General features: G+C 31.3%; 4 protein-coding genes and 1 long non-coding RNA gene across 13 annotated transcripts in view; 2 read left to right on the top strand and 3 right to left on the bottom strand.

The window, feature by feature from the left end:
- LOC141450413 (uncharacterized) overlaps positions 1 to 1,347 on the bottom strand; it is a 645,025-nt gene extending 643,678 nt beyond the window's left edge. For 6 of the 8 annotated variants that reach the window (XR_012456100.1, XR_012456102.1, XR_012456101.1 and 3 more), the window contains exon 1: positions 1,207 to 1,347. The gene's annotated coding sequence lies outside the window, so the exon portion shown is untranslated. Of the gene's footprint in view, positions 1 to 568; positions 691 to 1,206 lie in introns of those variants that run through there. The other 2 variants (XM_074120840.1, XM_074120841.1) reach the window with 2 other exon arrangements.
- A 5-nt stretch (positions 1,348 to 1,352) lies between these two features.
- LOC141450427 (uncharacterized) lies at positions 1,353 to 8,482 on the top strand. Its single transcript, XR_012456106.1, has 3 exons — positions 1,353 to 2,370; positions 2,673 to 2,760; positions 7,998 to 8,482. It is a non-coding gene; the product is annotated as an uncharacterized lncRNA (long non-coding RNA).
- On the bottom strand, positions 5,946 to 10,033 carry LOC141450419 (28 kDa heat- and acid-stable phosphoprotein-like). The gene is made up of 6 exons (XM_074120851.1): positions 9,899 to 10,033; positions 9,687 to 9,784; positions 9,177 to 9,275; positions 8,792 to 8,919; positions 7,793 to 7,944; positions 5,946 to 7,074 (listed from the first exon to the last, which is right to left on the bottom strand). The coding sequence occupies exons 1-6, from the start codon at positions 9,906 to 9,908 to the stop codon at positions 7,007 to 7,009; spliced, it is 555 nt and encodes a 184-aa protein (XP_073976952.1). The 5' UTR covers positions 9,909 to 10,033; the 3' UTR covers positions 5,946 to 7,006.
- Positions 10,034 to 10,234: 201 nt separating this feature from the next.
- Positions 10,235 to 17,708, top strand: l(1)10Bb (BUD31-like protein). 2 transcript variants are annotated; one of them, XM_074120857.1, is made up of 4 exons: positions 10,235 to 10,377; positions 10,464 to 10,586; positions 10,658 to 10,824; positions 17,573 to 17,708. In XM_074120857.1, the coding sequence occupies exons 1-4, from the start codon at positions 10,284 to 10,286 to the stop codon at positions 17,621 to 17,623; spliced, it is 435 nt and encodes a 144-aa protein (XP_073976958.1). In that variant the 5' UTR covers positions 10,235 to 10,283; the 3' UTR covers positions 17,624 to 17,708. The 2 variants fall into 2 exon arrangements, with proteins under 2 accessions (XP_073976958.1, XP_073976959.1); XM_074120858.1 differs by having other exon boundaries at positions 14,045 to 17,708.
- Positions 17,697 to 19,530, bottom strand: ATPsynF (ATP synthase, subunit F). Its single transcript, XM_074120859.1, has 4 exons — positions 19,369 to 19,530; positions 19,135 to 19,233; positions 17,935 to 18,051; positions 17,697 to 17,839 (listed from the first exon to the last, which is right to left on the bottom strand). Exons 1-4 carry the CDS (start codon positions 19,445 to 19,447, stop codon positions 17,811 to 17,813), a joined length of 324 nt encoding a protein of 107 aa, XP_073976960.1. The 5' UTR covers positions 19,448 to 19,530; the 3' UTR covers positions 17,697 to 17,810.
- Positions 19,531 to 21,445: the final 1,915 nt, after the last annotated feature.

Below are 21,445 nucleotides of genomic sequence, written 5' to 3'. Positions count from 1 at the left end.
AGGCGAAAGAAAAACCAAATTAAAATCCGAAACAAAACTAATGCAAGGACAAGTTGGATGTAAACCAAAGCGATCATGAAGTGTATGCTAATGTCATGCGGGTTTAGAATAGATTATCCCTTAGATATCTTAAACGTAAGATAGTCATCCAAGTATCCAAGTAATTGGCAAAAATTTTGTATTTTTTTTAATTTTTTTTCATATATCTTGGAATCCTTATTTAAATATCAAATTTGCTCAGATTAAATAATCCTTTTAAAATAATATTGGGTGGTTTATGTTATTTAACAAATGGTATTCTTGCTAATTCAAGAAAATAGATATTTTACGGTGATATTTTTTATTTTACTTCTTCTTTTTATTTTATCTAATTTTCCTTCAGTTTCACAGAAGCAAAATGGATTTAGTTTTACTCGGCATTTATCCCTCACATAAGCACTATGAATGACAATCTGAACTTCAACTGTGTTCTCTGATTCGCCAGAATTCTCTATTATTACTTGTGCCACGCAAAACAAAAATAAATTAATAAAAGATCAAAATAAAAATGGTTAGCACACTCACTCACCTTCTCCCCACTTAAGTAATTCAATCATCAATTATCTGAAAGCTAACAGACTATTTGAAAATAATGTAAGCAATAGAACAGACAGACAAACGCAAATATTACGACTATACTAAAGAAAGCAAGACTATGGAAGACGTTGCCGTTTTAACTGTGACGTCAGTTCATGACCTTTAGTAGTAATATTATTACTTTATTTTATTTTTTTTCTCTACGAATTCTCGGTAAGTTTTCCCCTCAAAGTTTGAGAGAAAAAGAAAAACCTAAAAATTGATTTATTTTATTGTTATGGTAAGAAATATTAGATTTGTTTTTGTTTTCAGAGAAATATTTCCACAGTGAAATTTAAATTTAATCGTAAAAGCTTTAAAAACTTAAAAAAAATAGATATATTTGTCATTCATGTTAATAAAAAATTTATTTTGTGGTCGAACAAAATCGAAAAATGGGCTGAATTTCAGATGTTTTACAATTAAAAATAAGTAATAAAATGAAAATTTTCTATAAGAAGTTAGAGTACAATATCAAACCAAAAATGATTCAATTAAATTCAAAATAAAACCTTAGTCAAATGAAGATAACATTAGGATATTAGTTAAAAGGGAAATAACAAACAGCAATGACATGACCAACAATAGTACCTTGAATGAAAGCAGTAAAACCTCCTTACAAAATAAAACTATCACTTTATCACTATAAATATACGCGATGAAAATATAGTACGCGAATTCGCGCTCGTGGAAAGACACGACGAAAGTAATATCGGCCGGTGACAAATCTATCCCACCCTGGCCAGTTCGTCCCGTGGAACTGAGGAGGACTGGAGCCCGGCTTTAGAGCCGTCAGTAGGGCAGCCAACCCTTGGGGCCGCTTACAGACTACCCCCTCCACGAGCCATGGTTACATTGCCATGGTTACAGAACGCCAGTTTACCTCTATCTGGGCAATTTTTTTTTTATTATGTAGGTATTATTACAATATTATTGCGTATAATTTGAGAAAATATAATTTAAAAAATATTAATAATTTTTAAAAATTCCTGGTTGTGACTTTAGTTAATATTCATAATAGAATTATTATGAGATTAGTCTTGCCATTATACTTTTTTCTATTCATGGCTAGGAATAGTTTAAACTAATATTAATACCATAATACCATAGCAGTTAAGCGGTTAGAGGCGAAGACTGTAATGCTAAAGAAACTATGTTCAAATCTATGTCAAGACCCTTGGATATTTTGTAATATTTATTATGATAACGTAAGAAACTTTAAAATAGAACGTTACAATGAAGACTGAAGTGAAAGAATTGAATATACACAGCAATAGCAGATAATAATTTAATAACTTCTAGGTGGTATAAAGTTTAGAGAACATATTTATTGAGTAACACGTAAAACAGTTTGAAAATTAATGAAATGCATTACCTTAAGGTCTTAAATACAAATTGAACACATGTGTTTATTTAAAGGTCCAAATTAAATATTTTGGAACGAATAATGTATAGAAAATAAAAATATCCATAACTGGCCAAAATTCCCGTCAAAAACCGAGGTAAAATGCAACTTTTGTATCAGTAGAACGTAATAGTAAAGGAGCTTACAGTAGAATCGTGTATGATATGGGTGGGGCAGTGGATAGGGAAACATCAACCAATACGTAAGTGCCTACCTGTACCAAATATGGCTACTGTACTTCTTTCTGATTGGCTGATAACATCATAATATTCTCCCACACCTCTTTCCACATTTGCTCCTACAGTATTATGTTTCCCGTGTACAAACTTTGTTTTTGTGGCAATTTTAAGGTAATTTTTTTAAATTTTACTTTCTTTTTATTGTATTACAAGTTTCTGTAATTAATTTACTCTTAATAATTGCGTTTCAAGTAGTAAATTAAAAATATGCACTATTGTTTAGAATTCAAATTGTAAATTTTTAATTTCTTAAGAAACTTTAAAAATAAAATCAATGAAAGATTAATTGATTCGTAAGATAACGTTATAATAAATGTATGTAATAATAAAGCGTTGTGATAATTTATTTATTCTTTATTGAGTTTATTTTCATTACATTTAAGTTTTAAATCATTGTTTCTTGTTTTGATTAGATCGTGTGATTAAATCTGAGAAACATTAGAGTAGAACGTTACAATGAAGACTGAGGTGAAATTGTTTAATACACACAAGCAATAGAAGGTAATAATTAAATAACTTCTAGATGGTATAAAGTATAGAGAACATATTTATTGAGAAATACGTAAAACAGTTTGAAAATTAGTGAAATTCATTATCTTTAAGACTTAAAAACAAATTGAACATATTTATGTTTATACCCAACAGAATTACGGAAGAAATATAAATTGCACATGGCTAAAGATATTTTCCGATGAATAAACAAAGTAAATTAAATATGGACATGGATTTCACAACTGAAATCTACCAAGAAGCGTTTAATTATTGAAGATTTCTGCTTAGAAGTCGTGAACAAAGTTCTCAATTAGAAATGCCATCACCAAATCGATCTGCTGCTGCTTCGTTCGATGTATGTATAATTGCGTTGTGAACAACACGGGTGATCTTCTGTTTACGTGCAATCAAATATGCCGAAGATAACGCTGGAGTAAATAGGCATTTAAGATCAAATTATGTGAACTGTCAATAACGCGGTTTGTGAAATCTTCTTCTTAGATGCGCTGGGAGGAACTGGAAAAACGTTCCTAATTAGATAATTAGATTGATTTTTGTAGCAATTCGATCCCAAAATGACAGCCTTAGCCCTTGCGACGTCCGGAATAGTTCTATTTAACCAAGACTGAGCCACAGCAACGTGTCACGGGTACAGCTAGTAATTATAATATTTTTGTAATTTTATAAAACTTGCTATGTACTAAATTGCAGTGGACCTAACGTTACTATATACGGCTAAGCGGTTGGTGCTCTATCTCAAGAATGGTTGATGATGTGGAAAACTGCATAGAACTAAATTTGTAGAGAATTTTATGCTCTACAAGTTTTGTTATAACTTTAAAGGAAACAAGATATTTACACACACAAAAATTCGTGTCCTTTGACCAGTGATTTCCGGTGACGCTGACACGAGATTCTATGAGACTTTAATTGACTTCATTAATACAATCACTTTCCGAAACTAGAACTAAATTAGCTAAACTAAAGCTAAAATAACTTAAGAAGCTACATAATCATTAGACAATTTTTTGTCACTAAATCTTAAAAATTTAAAAATGAAATAAGAATGGAAGAATTATTTTTATGTAAAATGCATGCTTATGCTATCTAGTGGCGCTTTACAGAACTACTAAAGAGTAAGTCTTATATTCGTAGCAAGACAATCTGAGCATCACTTATAATTTTTTTTTTAGGGGGCCTATTAAAGAAGGTCACTAATAATTTACGTATTTCCAATAAGCTAAAATATTCCAATGTATATCTCATGAATTTTAAAAGAAAATTATACTCTGAAAATTAGTAAAAACTTAGCCCCAGCTCTGTAACTGTAACATTTATTTGTAAGTAAATTCATAAAAACAACAGAATTTTATTGAATTAGCTGTTGTTTTTATTTCACTTAATATTTCCAATAAACTGAATCATCTGCCTGATTTAAAAAAAAAAAAACACTTCACATGATCCTGGTCAGAAGTATTGTCCAATCGCTTATTTCAGAAAAATGTTGGTTTTGATTTTTATCAGTCACAATTTATTATTAAGTTTTTATTGATTTATTCGGTGATAATGTCACCTTATTAATATTACTTACTAATTTTGCTATAACCAATCTACTTTAATAATTGCAGTTGGTTTTCAGCAAATAGGAACTCTTCTTATACTGCGAGAAAAGTATACGAGCATTAGTAAAACTACTTCTTCATCCAATGAAGTACTTCTTGGGTTCCAAAATACTCTTAACCTCATTATATTTTTACATAACTGGATATTACTAGCTTTTGACAGCTCCATCAGCTAGGTCTTCTTTATGAATTAAACTAAGTTTCTTATTCTCACATACTAACTTATCTAAAAAGTAGATATTTCTTTGTAAAAGAAAGGCATCCGTTATCCTTAGGATTTTGACATATTACTCAGGCTAGAACATAACAAAACGAAGTATGAAAAAAGTTATATTAAAAGCAACATTAGCACAACACTCTGACAGGAAATTTAAGGCACCTAGTCCACCACAATGATGCGATAAGAATGAAAAAAAAAATGGCTTAGAGATCCTGGCCCTTGAACTATCTCAACGCTGGGGTGTTGATTACATCAATGGATGGCTTCTCAATCACGTCAATAGTCAGTCACCCTTGTGTGCAATGGCAATTATTGCAAGTCTGTAGTTTCTAAAAACCTGTAACAATATAGGCAAATTTTTTTTCTCCAAGATTAATAGCACTTGATTTATGTGATTCTAGTTCATACTTCACTAACCGCGAATTTTTTTTCCTTTAAAACATCCTAGCTGTCAATTAGATAATTTTTTATAGAAGTGTAAGGATAATTTGTTTGTGAAGCCTCTCAATTCTGCAGAGTATTCACAGTTACTATATATCTAGTTCGTTAATTTTTTTTTTTAACTCCCGAATATTTCTTTACAAAATTTAACAATCAGTAATTACAAAATTTCTAACCTTAAATGCTTACTCAACTGTTATGTTTTTAATGTACGTACGAATGCAGCAAAAATGCAAATTGAATTAACTCAATCTTACCTGTTAAATGCTAGACAGCGGATGTTATGCAAATTGTACAAACTAAGAAAGCTCTTTTCTCAGAAGCTCTTCGCAAAAAGCAAAAGTAAAAAGCATTTCAATTTGGGACAGGTGTCGGTCTAGTGGTTATAAAGCGTGACTTTGAAAGTGGGAGATTATGAGTTCGAATCCCGCTATTTTTAAAATAAAATAAAACTATTTTTATTTGTAACGAAATATTTTATTAGTACAGTATGTATGTACGCGAATTGAGGTCAGTCCACAAGGAAAAAACTGAGGTTCCAACGGTCTAAGCAACTAAAAAAAGTATTCCGAAAGGTTCCACAGCAGGGCTTTGCAAAATCTAAAGTGTCGAAGCAGTTAGACCAACATTATTTTTATGTGGGGAACGAGGCTTGACTAAACATCCAACTACCAATTAGGTGTCTTGGTCGGGCATGGAAGTACCACGGAAGTAAATAGTACTGTACTATTAACATTTTTCGTTAAAAATAAAAATAGACGCGGTATTCGAACTCATAATCTCCCATTTTCAAAGTCAAGCTTCATAACCACTGGACCCCCAAATTCCCATCCCCCAAATTGAAATCCTTTTTACTTATTTCTCATTAGAGAGATGACAAATAAGGAATCCATAAAATAATCCAAACAAAGAAAATTGTGAGATTTTTAATTATAAAAATTTCTTTGAAAACGACATTCTTATTATTGTATTATTATTATTATTATTATTGGTAAAATTCATTTTTAAAATCTTTTTTTTACCTTCAGTTTTCGGTCTTTTCTGAAAATTATTTAAAAATAAATATATTTAAAAAATAATAATAAAATTAAAAATTATGGTAAAATATTTGTACTATCTAAGCACAAAAACTGGAATTATCTCATTTTTTTATTTATAAAAATTAAAAACATACAGATAATGTTCATCTAAATTTTAAATAAAAAATTGTAAAAAACTTCAAAACAAAAGTATCAGAATTTTAAATATTTATAAATGATGTGTATGACGAAGTTTAAAAAATGAATAAGATCGATAAGTGTAATCAAGAAAACACAAATAAATTTTGAGAACGAAAAGCAAAACTTGTTTGCTTTAATCACAAAAAAATTGTTATTATTCATTATCGTTTTGTAAAACAATTCAACCATTTGCATACTTTTTTTATTACTATATTATATAAAGACAATTTTTTAAAAAAATCGTCCAATTTACAAGAATTGTTTAAAATGAAAATTTATAAATTTAATGCTATTCATTTATAACAATAATTGAGGCTTAAAATTATTCAACATTTCTTATTTATACAATGATTATTTACTTTTGTATTTATTTTTACTTCATTTAATTATAGTTTGAAGAATTATTTAAGTTTCTAATAAATAATCTAGTGAATAAATGAAAACCAAAAAGTGTGCTATTTAAATTTTGTATTTATTTAATTTTATTTTTTAAATTAAGTATTAACCGAACTTTGATTAGTAAAAATTGTTTAAACACTCACAAATTTTTCATTAAAGACTAAAATAACATAAAAAAAGGAAAAAGAAACTTCATTTTTAAACAAAATTCGTTTTTATTATTATTATTATTATTTTTAAACAATTGTCAAATAAACTGCTGTACAAATCAATATGGATGTTACAATATGTTTTACACTCCTGAAAATATAATAATGGCGACAAATTTTTTTTTGGTAGTAATTTTGTATTTGTTACTCTGACTTCTTTCCAATGGCTTTTAAGGTTTGTGCAGTTTTACTCTGTTTAGCTGCTTCTTTCTCTGCAAACAATATATGGTTTTAGGGGTATGAATTTTTTGTTTGTAATTTTGGATTTTTATAATCGGAACTCTCAACTGGAACTTATGATTCTTTTTTCACTGATGTGAAGTCGGGTCTTTTTATTTTTGAGCACACTCCAATTTCGAGTACTTAGAAATGCACGTTACTTTTGAATTTCGGTCAGACGAAGACGCTTTCTTCTTTTTTGGCATGTTTATTTAATTAGATAAATAAAAAAATAATAAATGTTTAAACAAAATCATAAAATAAGATGTGAGATAAGTGCAGACACTGGAAAGGAACTGACGTAACGGATCAACAGATTCTGGTGTATAATTACTAAACTTCTAAACATATGAGTAAGATATTCTAGAATAACATAAAACCATCCTCGTAAGAGCGGCTTATCTTTTCATAGATCTTATGTGCCTATGGGAATCGACAGCCCCCAACGTTAACAAAAAACGTAGATCTTTAGAAGTAATTACATGATGGGTTTAGCTCACACACTAAATCACATCCTACACTTCAGATTGTTCAGTATTGAATTTGGACCTACAGTCCCTCCCTATTAAGCTTAATATAAACTAAATGATGCAATCAAATTTCTCGTCCAAAACAACATTAAAAGCTCGGACCTAAATTCAAGCAGTCATTAAATCTAGTAGGTCGTGGTGCAACTAGGATCAATAAAACTTGAAGAAAATAAATTTTTACCTAATTTTTCCGCTTCTCTTCGCTTGGCAGCTTCTTCTCTCTGCTGTTTAACAATGGCAAGCCGAGCTAGATCTGCTCGAGCTTGAGCTGTTTTACCTTTTGCGTGCAGCATGTTGTAATGTGCAGTTGCTCTCTGTTTTTCTATTTCTTCGCTATAAAAGAAATATTTTCATTTACAATACTTGACACATCTGTCTGGGTGCAGGATCGCAGTGTATCCAGTAACGAAAGGGCAGACGACACAGATTAAAGGTATCAATCTCATGCGCACCGCTGATACTCTAGTGTTTATCAAGGCATATCCTAAACTGGAAGTGGCAAACACAGTGGAACAGCGTACAATAAATACATAAAGCAATTAGTCACATGTGTAAAATGCCCTCATCGAGAATTATCTGTGGCACGAAGAAGTAATACACGAACGAGACTAAGCAACAGATTAAAAGCGAGTCACCAATGGGCATCTTCTAATCGGTGAGAGACGATTAAAAGAACAAATCTTTAATATTAGAGATCAATTACATATGTCACTCAGTTGCATGAATAAAGAAAGGAAATCCGCCCTTTCGGATAAAGGAAAGCTTAATCAATTTATACACAATTTAAGGAAAGTTAGCAAACATCTATTTCGGATGGTTTGTTCAGTATGTTCATACGAGACTAACCTAAAACTCTTTTTAACTGAATCAAATTCCCAGTTTGTTGAGATTTTCTTGAAAAAGGTTTCATCAAAAATGAAGTTAAGTAATTCTGTTTTTGGTAAAATTTAATCACATAAAATACTGTAAGAGAAAGTTATGTAAGCGTTTAATCTAAATTTTGTCTTTTCTTATGATAAAGAAACTATTATGTGTTTAGACATTGCCAGTTGTGGATGTTCGTTGAACATTGGTCTGATTTTATTCTTCCTATTATATTAATTACTTGCTTTAATTATATACTAGGCATAGCAAATGACAAAATAAAAGTAGGCAATGAAGACAAGTGAAAAAGGCTTACCGTTCTCTTCTACTGAGCTCAGGTTTGGCTTCTGCATCATTAATCGCAGTAACCTTTTTATTCCTTTGAGGGGCCCGATTGGGATTCTGGACTTCGATTAAATTTTCGACTCCCTTTGCTTTTTGTGGCTGAAAATATATTATTCATACATATAAAACACACCCAAAAATTTGTTTAGTAATACACAAAATCTGTAAGAAAATATTTTTGACAAATCTCTAATTTTAGAATGCCAAGTCATATTAACTATGATCAAATACTATTATCACAATAAATGATCGAATTCTTCTTAAGAGTTTTTCGTCTCTAACATCCTCAGCTTATCTGAACACTACTACTTTTCCAGTAAGGAATTCATATATACAATTGCATTCTATGTACTTACTCCATCATCACTATCACTTTCTTCTGAAGAGCCTTCGTCACTTCTATCTTCAGCGGCTTGCTCCTCTTCTTCACTGGATGTATCAGAACCACGTTCAAGCTATTGTAATTATAAGTTAAAAACAAAAATTAACCTTCAAAAAGAAAAAGAAATCTATAAAGCAAAAAATATTTCTAACACACTAACTGAAAAAATATGTACATACTTAAGTACATTGTAACTAGTTTATTTTTCTTGAAAACTAAAGTCCAATTAAGAACTTTTAAACCATTTCAATATATATGGCAGATTAAGCAATGACTTTATTTAGTAAACAAGTATGATGCAATCTAGAAAAATGTGTTTTCTGCTTAAACTGCAACAATTTTCATCACTGTAGAATTGATCTTTACTTATTAAAAACATTAAATTCTTTAATTAAATCAAAATAATAAACATATATATTAAATTTGGTTTTTCTAAATTCATTATTTTATGGTAAAATAAACAAAGCTTAAGTATGGCACTTACCTTTCTTTGTCTATTTCTTTCTTCCTGCCTCCTTTGTTCTTCTAGTTCTTCAGCGCTAGTAAACCTTCTGCTACGCCCTTTGTGATTTGTATATTTACCTATTTTAAAGTGAATATCGTCAAAATAACATATACATATGTCTCATAGGGTTATGTAATAAATCAAAATCCATTTCCAAATGAATATAAGAAGCAAAAATTTCAGAAAATTACCTCGTGGCATTGTGCAGATTTCTTTATTACTAAAATTTCAGAAGAATAAATTTAAAGATAACGAAGTAACTGCATACCAAGAAACTCAAAGGTAACCATCAATAACCTACCGGAAGCTGATGTAATAAACAATATTAAGTTATTGGCATGTTATTAACTCAAAGAAATATATTTTTAATCTTACTCTACCACACCATTTGTTTCATCACCTGAGAAAAATCCAATTTAATCAGCTCTGTAAAACCAAATATTTAATAATGTATAACACAATTAGCGAAACCAAGCCAATGGCGTATTTTTCATGTTGTTAAACAAAACATCATAACCTGCAACTTTGAAAAAGTCTAGAATTTCATTCAAACCATCTATCTTTTCATAACACAAAATGCCTAAAGTTCGTCGAAGCAGGAGACCACCTCCAGATGGCTGGGAATTAATAGAACCTACCCTGGAAGAATTAGAGCAAAAAATGCGTGAAGGTGAGGATAAGAATAGTATATTTTTACAAACAGTATACCTTGATTTTTGTTTAAACTTTGAATATTGCTTTATTTATTTCTATTAGCTGAAACAGAACCTCATGAAGGGCGTAGAAAGGTAGAATCATTGTGGCCTATATTTAAAATACATCATCAAAAATCTAGGTACATTTATGATTTATATTACCGGAGGAAAGCCATTAGTAAAGGTAAGCACCAAAAGGTAGAAAAGCACTTTTTCTGGAGATTGATTAAATAACTAGCTCACTCTTTGTTTTAGAATTATATGAACACTGTCTAAACGAAAATATTGCCGATAGAAACCTCATAGCTAAGTGGAAAAAACAAGGATATGAAAATTTATGCTGCCTCCGGTGCATTCAAACAAGAGATACAAATTTTGGAACGAGTTGTATCTGTAGAGTTCCTAAAGCTAAACTGGAAGAGGTAATTTTTTTTTTTTTTTTTTTAAGTAGGTCCAAAAAAATTATAATTTTAAATCTTGAGAATCTAAATTATTAGTGGTAGTGAAAGGTATAGGTAATTCCCTGAATGATATTTTTTTGTGTTGCTAGACAATTGCTGCGAAACTCATTTTAAGTTGATCTATAGTTCTTTTTTTGTTGAGGTTCTGTGTTTACCTTCAACGTGTTCACATCGCTCTTTATTCAACTTGTTTTTTTTTATAAGTTTAAGTTAATGTAGAGGCTTAAAAATTTACTAATTTGTTTCATTTACCATTAGGACTAATAGTGCGAAATTTTATTTCGGTAGCACTAGTATTTGAAGAGTTATTGGTAATTAACTTTAAAGTTAATAGTAATAAACTATTTATCAGTGGACAAGAGGTGATGTGTGCAGTTGGTGTGGTGGGAGAAGTTATCATTACATTCATACTGAGATCTCCGAGCTGGCTGGTAAATACTGTTTAAATTATAGAAGTTATTTTTTATTAAAAAAAAAAAAAAAAAAAAAAAAAAAAAACGTATTTATCATAAAGAATACAATTATCCATTTTTTTTCTGTAAATTCATCATGTCTTTTGAAGTAACAAATGAGCATCTTGCAGCATTAATTGAGAAAATGAACTTAAATCTCCAAGGTGAAATTCGCAAAAACTCTGTAGAAATAAAACTCTTTAGAGAACAATTAGAATTGACCAATAAACATATTATTGAGGTTGAACATGCTCAATTAGATATTGTTAAACAATTAAGTGAACAAGAGAGTCAAATTAAAAAGTTAAATAATCTCTACAGAAGAAATAATATAATTGTATTCAATTTGGAAGAAGTACTGGAAGAGAATAAGCTTAATCTAATGCAAACTATTATAGAACTATTCTCTACTAGAATGGAAGTCACTCTGACCCCACAAGATATTGATGATGTTTTTCGTTTGGGAAAAAGTAGAGGTAATAGTAGACCAGTACTTCTCAAATTGCATTCTTTTTGGCGAAAGACGGTGATACTTAAAATGGCCAAAAAACTTAAAGGCACAAAAATTGTTGTTTCAAATGACTATCCAGAAGAAGTAAGAGCTGTAAGAAGAAAATTAATACCATATTTGAAAGAGGCTCGCGAAAATAACAGCAAAGCATTTTTAAGACATGACAGACTAATTATTGATAATAAGGAATACAGGTTAGAAAACTGCGAGAGAGGCCTACATAGAAATACGGAAAATCAGACACCAGGTGTATCCGCAAATATCAGTACCAAAGAAATTACAACATATACCAGTGGAGGTGAAGAAAATCTTAAGAATAAGGTCAACCATCCTAAAGTTAAGAGGAATCAGTCAATGAAGAGGAAAACTGTACCTAATGGCTCATCGTCTGGGCAGCTCAGAAAATTTGGATCGCTTGAGTCATTCATCAGAAGATTCGAATTTGATCCTGAAGAGAGATCTTTGGCTAGTCAACCAGGTAAAGATACGGTATAGCAGAGGCCTCATATCGACAGGAACACCCAGGTATCAGGTAATCGGAATTATAAATTAGGCTTATGTAAATTTGATCTTTTAAAGATTTGTTTTTGGAATATTGACGGATTTCAAACGCTATTTAATTTAGATAATAAAGAAATAGAATTGTTATGTAATTATAATATTATTTGTTTTGTTGAAACGTGGCTTACAACATCTGACGTAACTCTGCCCTCTTATCTAAAACACTATACTTTGTTTACCTCAAAAGCTATTAGAGAAAAATCGAGAGGCCGAGCCAGTGGTGGCCTAATTATTTTAGTTCAAAATTCTATAAATAATGTAAGAGTCATTGAATTTAACGAACTATTTATAGTACTTGAATTTTCTCTAAAATATGAAACTTTCATTCTATGTAACGTCTACTGGCCTCCTCATACTGATGTTGAACTCTGTACTGAAAAGCTTGATCTTCTTCTGCTCAATTTAGAGGCTAATTTCCCTAATAGTGTTCACAAAATTTTCTGTGGGGATTTTAACTGCAGAATAGGTAATCTGAATGATTTCGAAAACGATTTCTTTGAGGGTCTCAATATGAATGGAAAAAGAATCGTTTTAGATGGAAAAATAAATTACAGAGGGAGAAAATTAGTGGATACTATGGAGGCGCGCGGTATGTTCGTCTGTAACGGTAGGAGTAATTCTGATAGTCCGGCGAATTTTACCTATATTTCCGGTAATGGTAGTAGTACAATTGATTTGATATGGGTGGATTTACTAACTTTAAATATTGTTAATGATTTGGAAATAATTTATTTTGGTGAACAATCAAAACATCTATTGTGTGCCCTAACATTAAATATAAATAATTACAATAATAAAAGCATTAATGATAAATTATACACAAGAAAAGAGCGTATCAGATGGGATAATAATAAATTAAATTTGTTTCATAAAAACTTATTGTGTAATAATATATATTTTAACAGTAAAAATGTTGACGAATTAAATAATAATATGTTAGTAGCCGTATATAAATCAGTAATAAAGAGTGACATGTTAGTAAAAAGCCGAACATTCAAAAATATCTTTAATTACAACAATAAACCTTGGTTTAACTCAGAGCTTAGAGACATGAAAAGGCAGGTAACATGTTTGTATAAGAATTATAGAAAAGATATAAATAATTCTGATCTGCTCTTTGACTTTCTATTGTTTAAAAAGAACTACAAACAAACATTAAAAAGAGAGAAAAATAAGTATACACTAGAAATGATGTCTAAACTTGGTAATATTAGAAATAGTAAAGATTTCTGGACTACAATTAAACTTTACAATATGAAATCTGTGCAATACGATAACATTGACGTAAATACTTGGCTAGATTATTTTAAAACTGTTTATCCGCCGAGAAATAATGTAATTTATTCATTTTACTCTGTAAGCCATCCGTTTCTTGACCGAAGTTTTGAGTTAAGTGAAATGCAAACAGTAATAAAATATTCAAAAAACAACAAATCTCCCGGTTTAGACAAAGTACCCAATGAAGTATTTAAAAATCTGACACCAGAATGGCAACATTACCTTCTTAATATGTTTAATGTTATTTTAGAAAATGAACAAGTTCCCAAATTATGGAGTAAAATCCAATTAAGTCTTCTGTATAAAAAAGGCGATAATTCCAATCCTGAAAATTACCGGGGAATTGCTTTAATCAATTGTATATGTAAACTTTTTACAGGAATGTTATCAAAGAGAATAATGCAGTGGGCAGAAGAGAACAACAAACTCCCTGAGGAACAAGCCGGCTTTAGAAGTAGCCGGGGTTGCCTCGATCATATTTTTACGCTCCACGCAATGTTGGGAATCAATACGCGTCTTAGAAAAAGTTATTTCATCGGCATATTTGTCGATTTTAAGAGAGCGTTTGATTCCATAGACCAGGAGAAGCTATGGAAGAAGTTGTATTGCCTGGGGTTGAGCGGAAAAATAATCAGAATTTTGAAAACAATGTATGACAACGTAGGGATGTTTTTAAAAAATAAATCACATAAAGAAGAGATAGAAATCACGCAGGGGGTTCTACAGGGAGATTGTCTGAGCCCATTACTGTTCATCTTGTTCATTAGTGATATTATTGAATTTTATGAAGAGCGTAATTCCAAAGGTATAAATATAAATAACAAAAAAGAGTTAATTATGTTGTTGTTTGCCGACGATCTGGTGTTATTTAGTCAGTCCTGGTCTGATAGTGTCGCAAAATTAAAATTATTAGAAGATTATTGTAGAAATAATTCGATAACATTAAACCCTTTAAAAACTAAGATATTGCCGTTCAGTGCAGGTAACCGTACAAAAAACATTAAAAATGTCTATTGGCAAGGCGAACCTCTGAAAATTGACAAGCAGTACATTTATTTAGGTGTCCCTTTCACTACTAATTCTAAATTTAAATATGCAGCGCAGTATTTCTTAGAAAAGGCTACCCCTCAGATTGGGAAAATTATAAATATATTATGTAAAAGTAAATGCAGAAGTTGGGAAGCCAGACTAAAACTATTTGATGCTATAGTCTCCTCTACACTGCTGTATGGCGCGGAATTTTGGGCATCACAATATTTACATACTGTAGAAAGAGGGCAGGTAAGGTTCTTTAAACAGCTCCTCTGTTGGCCTAAATGTACTCCCGACTACATAGTCAGACTAGAAACTGGTAGGGTGCGCTTAAGCGTAACTATCTTTAGGAAAATGTTGTCTTTTTGGATTAGAGTTCTGGCAATGGAGGGAAACAGATTACCAAAACTATGTTTTGAAAGACTAAAAGAATTAGATAGAATAAGTGATAAAGGAGCACAGAGGAATTGGTTTGGTCAGTTGCGGAAGTGGCTAACAATTATTGGGGAACAAGATGTTATTTATAAAACGGAAGTAGATTCAGTTAAAGAAATGCTACCTGATCTTATAGAGAAGTGGAAAAACCACGAAATTTCAGTTGATGTTCAGAGGGCTATTAATTCAAGTTACAGCACTCTTTATAGACATATAAGTGGGTTAGGTGCACCTGAACAATATGTAACTTACAATAGTGCGATAGATAAAATTAGAGTGGTGAGCCAGCTAAGAGTGTCTAGTGACAAAATAATAAGAATATGGTATAGAGCTGGGGGCTACCACTCTATTGACACTCAATCTGTTTGCAATGTCTGCAATTTAAATAAGTGTGAAACTCTGGAACACTTTTTACTAGAATGCCCTAATTATAGTCCATTCAGGAAGCGTTATTTTTCTGAATTTATTGCCGATAAAGACGATATTCATTGGCTCTTAAACATTCAAAATAGTAACCATTTAGACAAAATGTACTTTTTCATTATAGCAGCTCTAAAATTAAGGTCATTCTGTCTAAATGAATGAAGATAAAACATAAATAATAGCAATAAATTTTATTAAATATGTAAAGAATTTTTAAGTTCATTGAAAAATTGTGGTCGCTTATTTTTGTTTTCATTTTTATTTTCAAGTTTAATTATTGAATAAAGTTTAAGTAAATTAATGTACTGAGAGTATTTTTATTTGCAATGTTTGTTTTCAATTAGTTTAATTTTATTTTCTATCTGTTCTTGTGGAAAGTATTATTTTTCTTTTATTGTTAATATTATTAATATTCATTTTTATTTTTAAGTTGCCACCACAGCTATTATTATGTTTATTATTTCAATTTATATTATGATTATGATTTTATCAGTTGAACTTTTGTAAAATATGTAACACAGAACCCCTGTAATGTGTATAAATACACTAAATACAGAATATTATCTATCTATCTATCTATCTAGTTCTTTTTTGTTTGGAAATTGGGAAAATTTTAGTAACAGTACTTGGTTTTTAGTGTTTGTGTTACTCTTCGCACATCATTCTCCTTGCAGTAATTTCTCACTACCCTTTAAAGATTAGTGGACTACCCTACTCTTTGGTAATATCTTGAAGTCTTTGCGGGTGTCTCATCGTACCGGTTCTCATAACTTCTGACTGGTGGCGCAGATACCTTGGCCCTGTTTCTGTTTGCTCGCTGGCCTACAGGCTGGGTGTCTGTTGAAGAAAGGCTGGCGTAAAGTACCATCCTGACTCTCGCTATCTTTCTGGCATTTACTGAGCACAAGGCTATGGTTTTTTTCAATACCAGTTGAAATTTTCGTTAGATCTTTTTTGTTAGCAGAAACTTATGCATTAAGAATGGCAGCTATTAGGTTCATAGAGAATGTCCATGTTGGAATGTATCGAATCATCGATCACCTACATGTAGACATGAGTACTTCAAGGAGTTTGTTAGATTCAGTTACAGTAAATATGAATTAAAAACAAAAAAATTTCTAAGGTTCTCAGCAAGATTTAAAATTTATAAGTAAACGTAAAGGCAAGATTTCACAGAAGAATAATGTTGAAATCTAAAAACTCGAAAATTAAGATGCTGTAGAAACTAGAATTACGATGTATTCAACGAAGAGTTGTATAAAGAAGTGCCCTGCTTAGACCCGACAGTTTATAACTTCTGCAGGTCTTGAAGATGAACATTTGAAGGTATTATGAAGTTGTTTCCTTGTAACTGCAAAGATTTAGTAGTTGGTTCTCTTTTGATCTAATCTTTTGGCATATTGAAGCTGTTACTTAATAATGGTAGAGAATTATTTGGAGTCAAACTTCAACAAACTTGCAGCACTTTCGCGTCGTAGTCTAAACATGTTGGCATTCAACAGAAAATGACAAAGGTAAAGTCGTCTACACCTCTCGGCAACAGAACATTGAAGCTTTTTGACTCTCGGAGCTATTGCCACTCCTGTTGCTAAGTAACCTCCACAAGTTTTTAGTATGTAGTTCGAGCTTGTTAAATTTGAGAGCATCCCTTCATATCCAAATATTTCCTCCTATTGGATCCTAAATGTAGTCACTAGGAAATATTCCAATATAGCGCTACCAGTCTTCCTACAACTCACTTTCTCATCTTAATCTTCCACCACTTCTATGCTTTGATTTCTCAGTTTTAAAAAAATTGCAAATCTATTCTAACTTTAGCCCCATCATTTAGTGGTATGGTAATTGGGCGATGTAAACATTTTAAAAAAACGAAATGTTAAGTTAATGATCACTGTTTATATTTTATTATTTATTGCTCTATCTAATCGTTTGCCCATCTTACATTATTTTCATTTTACTGTTATTGTACTTTTTCAATCTTGAATTATTTCTTAACAAATTGGATTTTTTGATACAGGGCAAAATCGTAGAATGTATCCATTGCGGCTGCCGAGGATGTTCAGGATAAAATCGTGAAAATATTTCTGTTTATCAGAAAATTGTTTATAATCTAATCTTGTATGTATTTTTTAATAAAAGTATTGTAAATTGTTCACAGTTTTTATTTGCCAATTACAACGCTTTATGAATGTATCTCGAATACACGCGGCTGAAGATTCCTGAATGACTACAATTTTCCCCAACTTAATTAAATTTTAATGACGTTCATATCTGCGTTCTGCCTCTGTAAGGGAGAAAAAAAAATTGCAAATCAATTTCTAAGGTTTTATAAGGAATTTTAAATTTCAACTTTTAAAACTGTGATAATTTTCCACTCACTCATTCTCTTGTAATTGATGACGTAGAAGAAGGCGATGCATGCACAAGAAATTTGCATGAATGGAGCAAGAGAGGTTCTCTTTGGATGAACATATTTATGCATCCATCTCCAATGTGCTAAAAAAATTGAAATTTTTATATTGATAAAAAATATAAATGCGTAAAATTTATTTAAAGTATACTGGGCTGCAGTTCCCACACTCTTTCGTTACAATTACATATCATTCAACACAACATTTTTGTATATATGTAACACACTATGGTTTGATTCGTCTCTCGACTTTTTAGTCGAATTTGGAAACAGCATATTAAATGACGATTGTTTAAAAAGCTATTGCTGAAAAAGAAACAGTGTTTGTAAGAGCTAAAATTACTTCAAATTTTTAAAATCGTTACTTTTTTGAAGCACTACAGAAAAGCCATCTATTTTAATAGCTCGCAAAGAAACATTGTCTAATGAAAAATTTAATTCCTTCAATTGGTGTTGAACCATCTTAAGTACAACCAGTCCAGCCTGCACAGACCTGGAGGCCGTTTGTTTCCTTTACGGCGAAAATGTACGGACGCAAAAACCAAGGACCCTCCCAGAAATCACGCCATCATAAAGTTACATACATAACTACAAATTACTTTTAAAGAAATCAGGAGTGAAATCTCACTATTTTCTTTTTTCTCAACTTTTTTATAAAACTTCGATTTTTTTTCTAACATTAGTCGCTTCATTATAGGTTCACTATAAAGAAAAAGCAGTTCATAAAACATCTCTCTTCCTCCCTCCTTAAACTAAATTTTAATAAAAAGTATGACAACAAAAGCAGTTGGCCTTCTTCTATGGTGACGGTTCACGAAGCTAAAAAGATCCCGCATTGGAGGAAAAAAAGACCTAAATGGTAGGTATCAAGTTCAGTCAAACTTAGAACATTTGTAAATTAAATTTTTGTTTTTGTAAAGAAATAAGCACCTATGTTGGAAACAAACACAATCTGCCGAGTAGCTTAGACACATTTGTCGTATGCTATTGGTTCGAACTACGCCTTCATTAAGACGAATGGACCCAGATCGACTTTTGCGGTCATTCAAGAAATTTTTCAAAAAGCACTTCATTAAAGGAAAGGTAATTCTTAACACACCAGATAAACACCCCAATCTGTTACTTCAACTGAACTGCAACTAGTTCTAAATACCAATATACTAGCTCACCTCGGCTAATCGCTGCAATTATCGCATTAGGCGATTTATTTCTTCTCATTAGCCACTGACCTAGTTCACCAAGCTTTACTTGTCCAAAAGAAGTATCAGCTAAAAAGGTAACAAAAAAAGAAGAAATGTATTAACACTTCCAATAATTACCTTAATTATTAGCATATCTTTCTTCGCTTTGAGTAGATCTGACCTTTTTAGGCCAAAATAAAACATTTAATTACAGACACATACCTTTTCCATAATAACGAGCTGGGTCATACGGTCCATGAACTTTAGGATTATATTCAACTGGATAATCTCCAAACCCCATTTTCTTGTTTTTTACGGTGTGAAAATTTCGCAGCTGACTTTCTCCAGATCTCCTTAACCCAACTACATATTCTTTAAATATCAGCAGTGCTGACAACAGTAGAAAAAGATTTTTCCACTGGGTGAAAAAACAAAATCTTATAAAGTAGCTAAATTAATTTCATTAAACAAATTTCATCAATAATTTAATATCCTTTAAGTGAATTTTAGTAATACTTTTATATTAATTATCATTTGCAAGTGTAGTAGCGATTTCAAGCAATTGACAGCGGAACTTTTAAATTAAATTGAATCAGTTATATTGATTTTTCGCAGTACCTTACCACAAGTATATTCAAAAATTATTATACACTCTACGAGAGTGCACTAAGTTCTAAAATAAACTATGCATTTTGCGCACTTTCACAGTTAAGGCTTTTCATTTCAGCAAGCAATCTGGAGTTGAAAAACGGAACTGTACAAGAGAAATTAAAAAGAAGTTTAGGGGAACATAGCTTAAAGTGCATTAAAACATTTTCAGTAAGAGAAAGAGTTCGGCTTATCTGTAGGATATCTACAACAGGATTATGGATGTCTGGGTAGATGAAGCTACCCTCGAATTGTTGTACAAAACTAACGGAAATCACAAGAAAATTACTTTCCTGACAGAAATACATTGAAAACTATATTTTACTCATCGTCGAAGCTCCAGTCCTCTTCAACAGCAATCCTCTTCTTAGCACTGACCTGTACTTCGGACTCTTCATGGACAAACGACTCACTTAAAACCCAATACTTAAGAGACAAGCAATTTCAAAACGTACGAAACTTGTTTCCAGACTACTTTAATGACACTCAAAATTGCTTATCTCGTTGCCTCCTCTACGTTAGTAGCTACCAATATTCAGTTTCATTAATTTATAATATTAAAAATGTTTTCTCTTCCTGATCTTTTACAGGTAGGTCCTTGGAGTGTTTTTTCTGGAGCTAGTATTCTTCAATGTCTTACCTTACTTCCACTTACCCCAGAGAATGCAAAGTTAGGTTAAGAAAAATTCTTTCTGGAGAAAAGTGAAGGAAAACATCACTTAAATTTCAAATAAAAACTGAGGGTATTCATCACTGTCAACCGATCGTTTCATGGATCTCAGGTAGGGTGGTATTTATCAAGGTAATGATAAGTTAATGAAAAAGTGTGATTGTACATGGCATTTAACTTAAAGTAAATCTAATGGGAAGTAAAATTTTTTGGCGATTGAGCCTAGTTTTAGTGCAAATTTTGTAGAAATATTGGCAGGGACAAGTGGTATCCCTTGTGTAAAGGAGGTAGAAATTTTAAGTTGGGAGCAAGCACACCTTTAGTACCTACATCCTTCCTACACATTAAAAAACGGATCCTTAGTTATTTTACAGTAACACGCTAGATAATTTGTCTTTCTAAGTTAATGATAGTGAAAGTTGTGAACTATGTATTATTAAGTTGCTCGATTGGGGAAGGCACAATAGGCCTCTTTTGGATGCGTTGCCGTGGAACATAGGTCCGCCTCGCTACTTTAATCTCTATTCTTTCTAAGTTGCTCGATTGAACCTACTAGTTTTAACTCCCTTTTAGATTATATTTAAATGTAGTTGTACATCATTGAAAATGTGCACAATAAGGTTTTGTAGATCAGCCTTAAATGTACATATAACTCCGTGGACGTATTAGAAAAAATGATTCAGAACATTTCACTTTAATATTTAAATAAGGCTTAGTGCAACGGTGTCTGTCCAAAAAAAGGCTAAGTCGATTTTATCTGCCCCAAAGGTCCGCGGCCAGTATTTGCAAAAGGAATTCTTCTTATTGGTTATATTTAAAAAGGTGGCGAATGCAATGCGAATCCTCTGTACTCGCACTTGAAAGTTAAGGTTGGGTTGTCTGGCAAACTTTTCTAAACATCCTAGTTCATAAGTGCTCATATTTATTGAACCAATTTTCAAGGTTTCAAAAAACAAAACAAAACAGTAAATGTTTCTATAA

This window comes from Rhodnius prolixus, unplaced genomic scaffold, assembly GCF_049639745.1.
Source record: "Rhodnius prolixus isolate KJV_2025 unplaced genomic scaffold, Rpr scaffold_2, whole genome shotgun sequence".
Taxonomy (NCBI): domain Eukaryota; kingdom Metazoa; phylum Arthropoda; class Insecta; order Hemiptera; family Reduviidae; genus Rhodnius; species Rhodnius prolixus.
The sequence above is the reverse complement of the archived record's forward strand: the minus strand, read 5'-3'. Positions and strand labels throughout refer to the sequence as shown.

What these genes read in the sequence shown, in the direction of transcription:
- LOC141450419 (XM_074120851.1), bottom strand. An exon ending in AAAGTGATAGTGATGATGGA is followed by an intron (nt 8,920 to 9,176) that starts GTAAGTACATAG and finishes ATATATTTTCAG; the next exon opens with CCACAAAAAGCAAAGGGAGT. An exon ending in AAGAGAAGCGGAAAAATTAG is followed by an intron (nt 7,075 to 7,792) that starts GTAAAAATTTAT and finishes TATTGTTTGCAG; the next exon opens with AGAAAGAAGCAGCTAAACAG.
- ATPsynF (XM_074120859.1), bottom strand. Translation starts at nt 19,447, where the DNA reads ATGGGGTTTGGAGATTATCCAGTTGAATATAATCCTAAAGTTCATGGA. An exon ending in AATTGCAGCGATTAGCCGAG is followed by an intron (nt 18,052 to 19,134) that starts GTGAGCTAGTAT and finishes CAATTTTTTTAG; the next exon opens with CACATTGGAGATGGATGCAT. An exon ending in CATCAATTACAAGAGAATGA is followed by an intron (nt 17,840 to 17,934) that starts GTGAGTGGAAAA and finishes TCTCCCTTACAG; the next exon opens with AGGCAGAACGCAGATATGAA.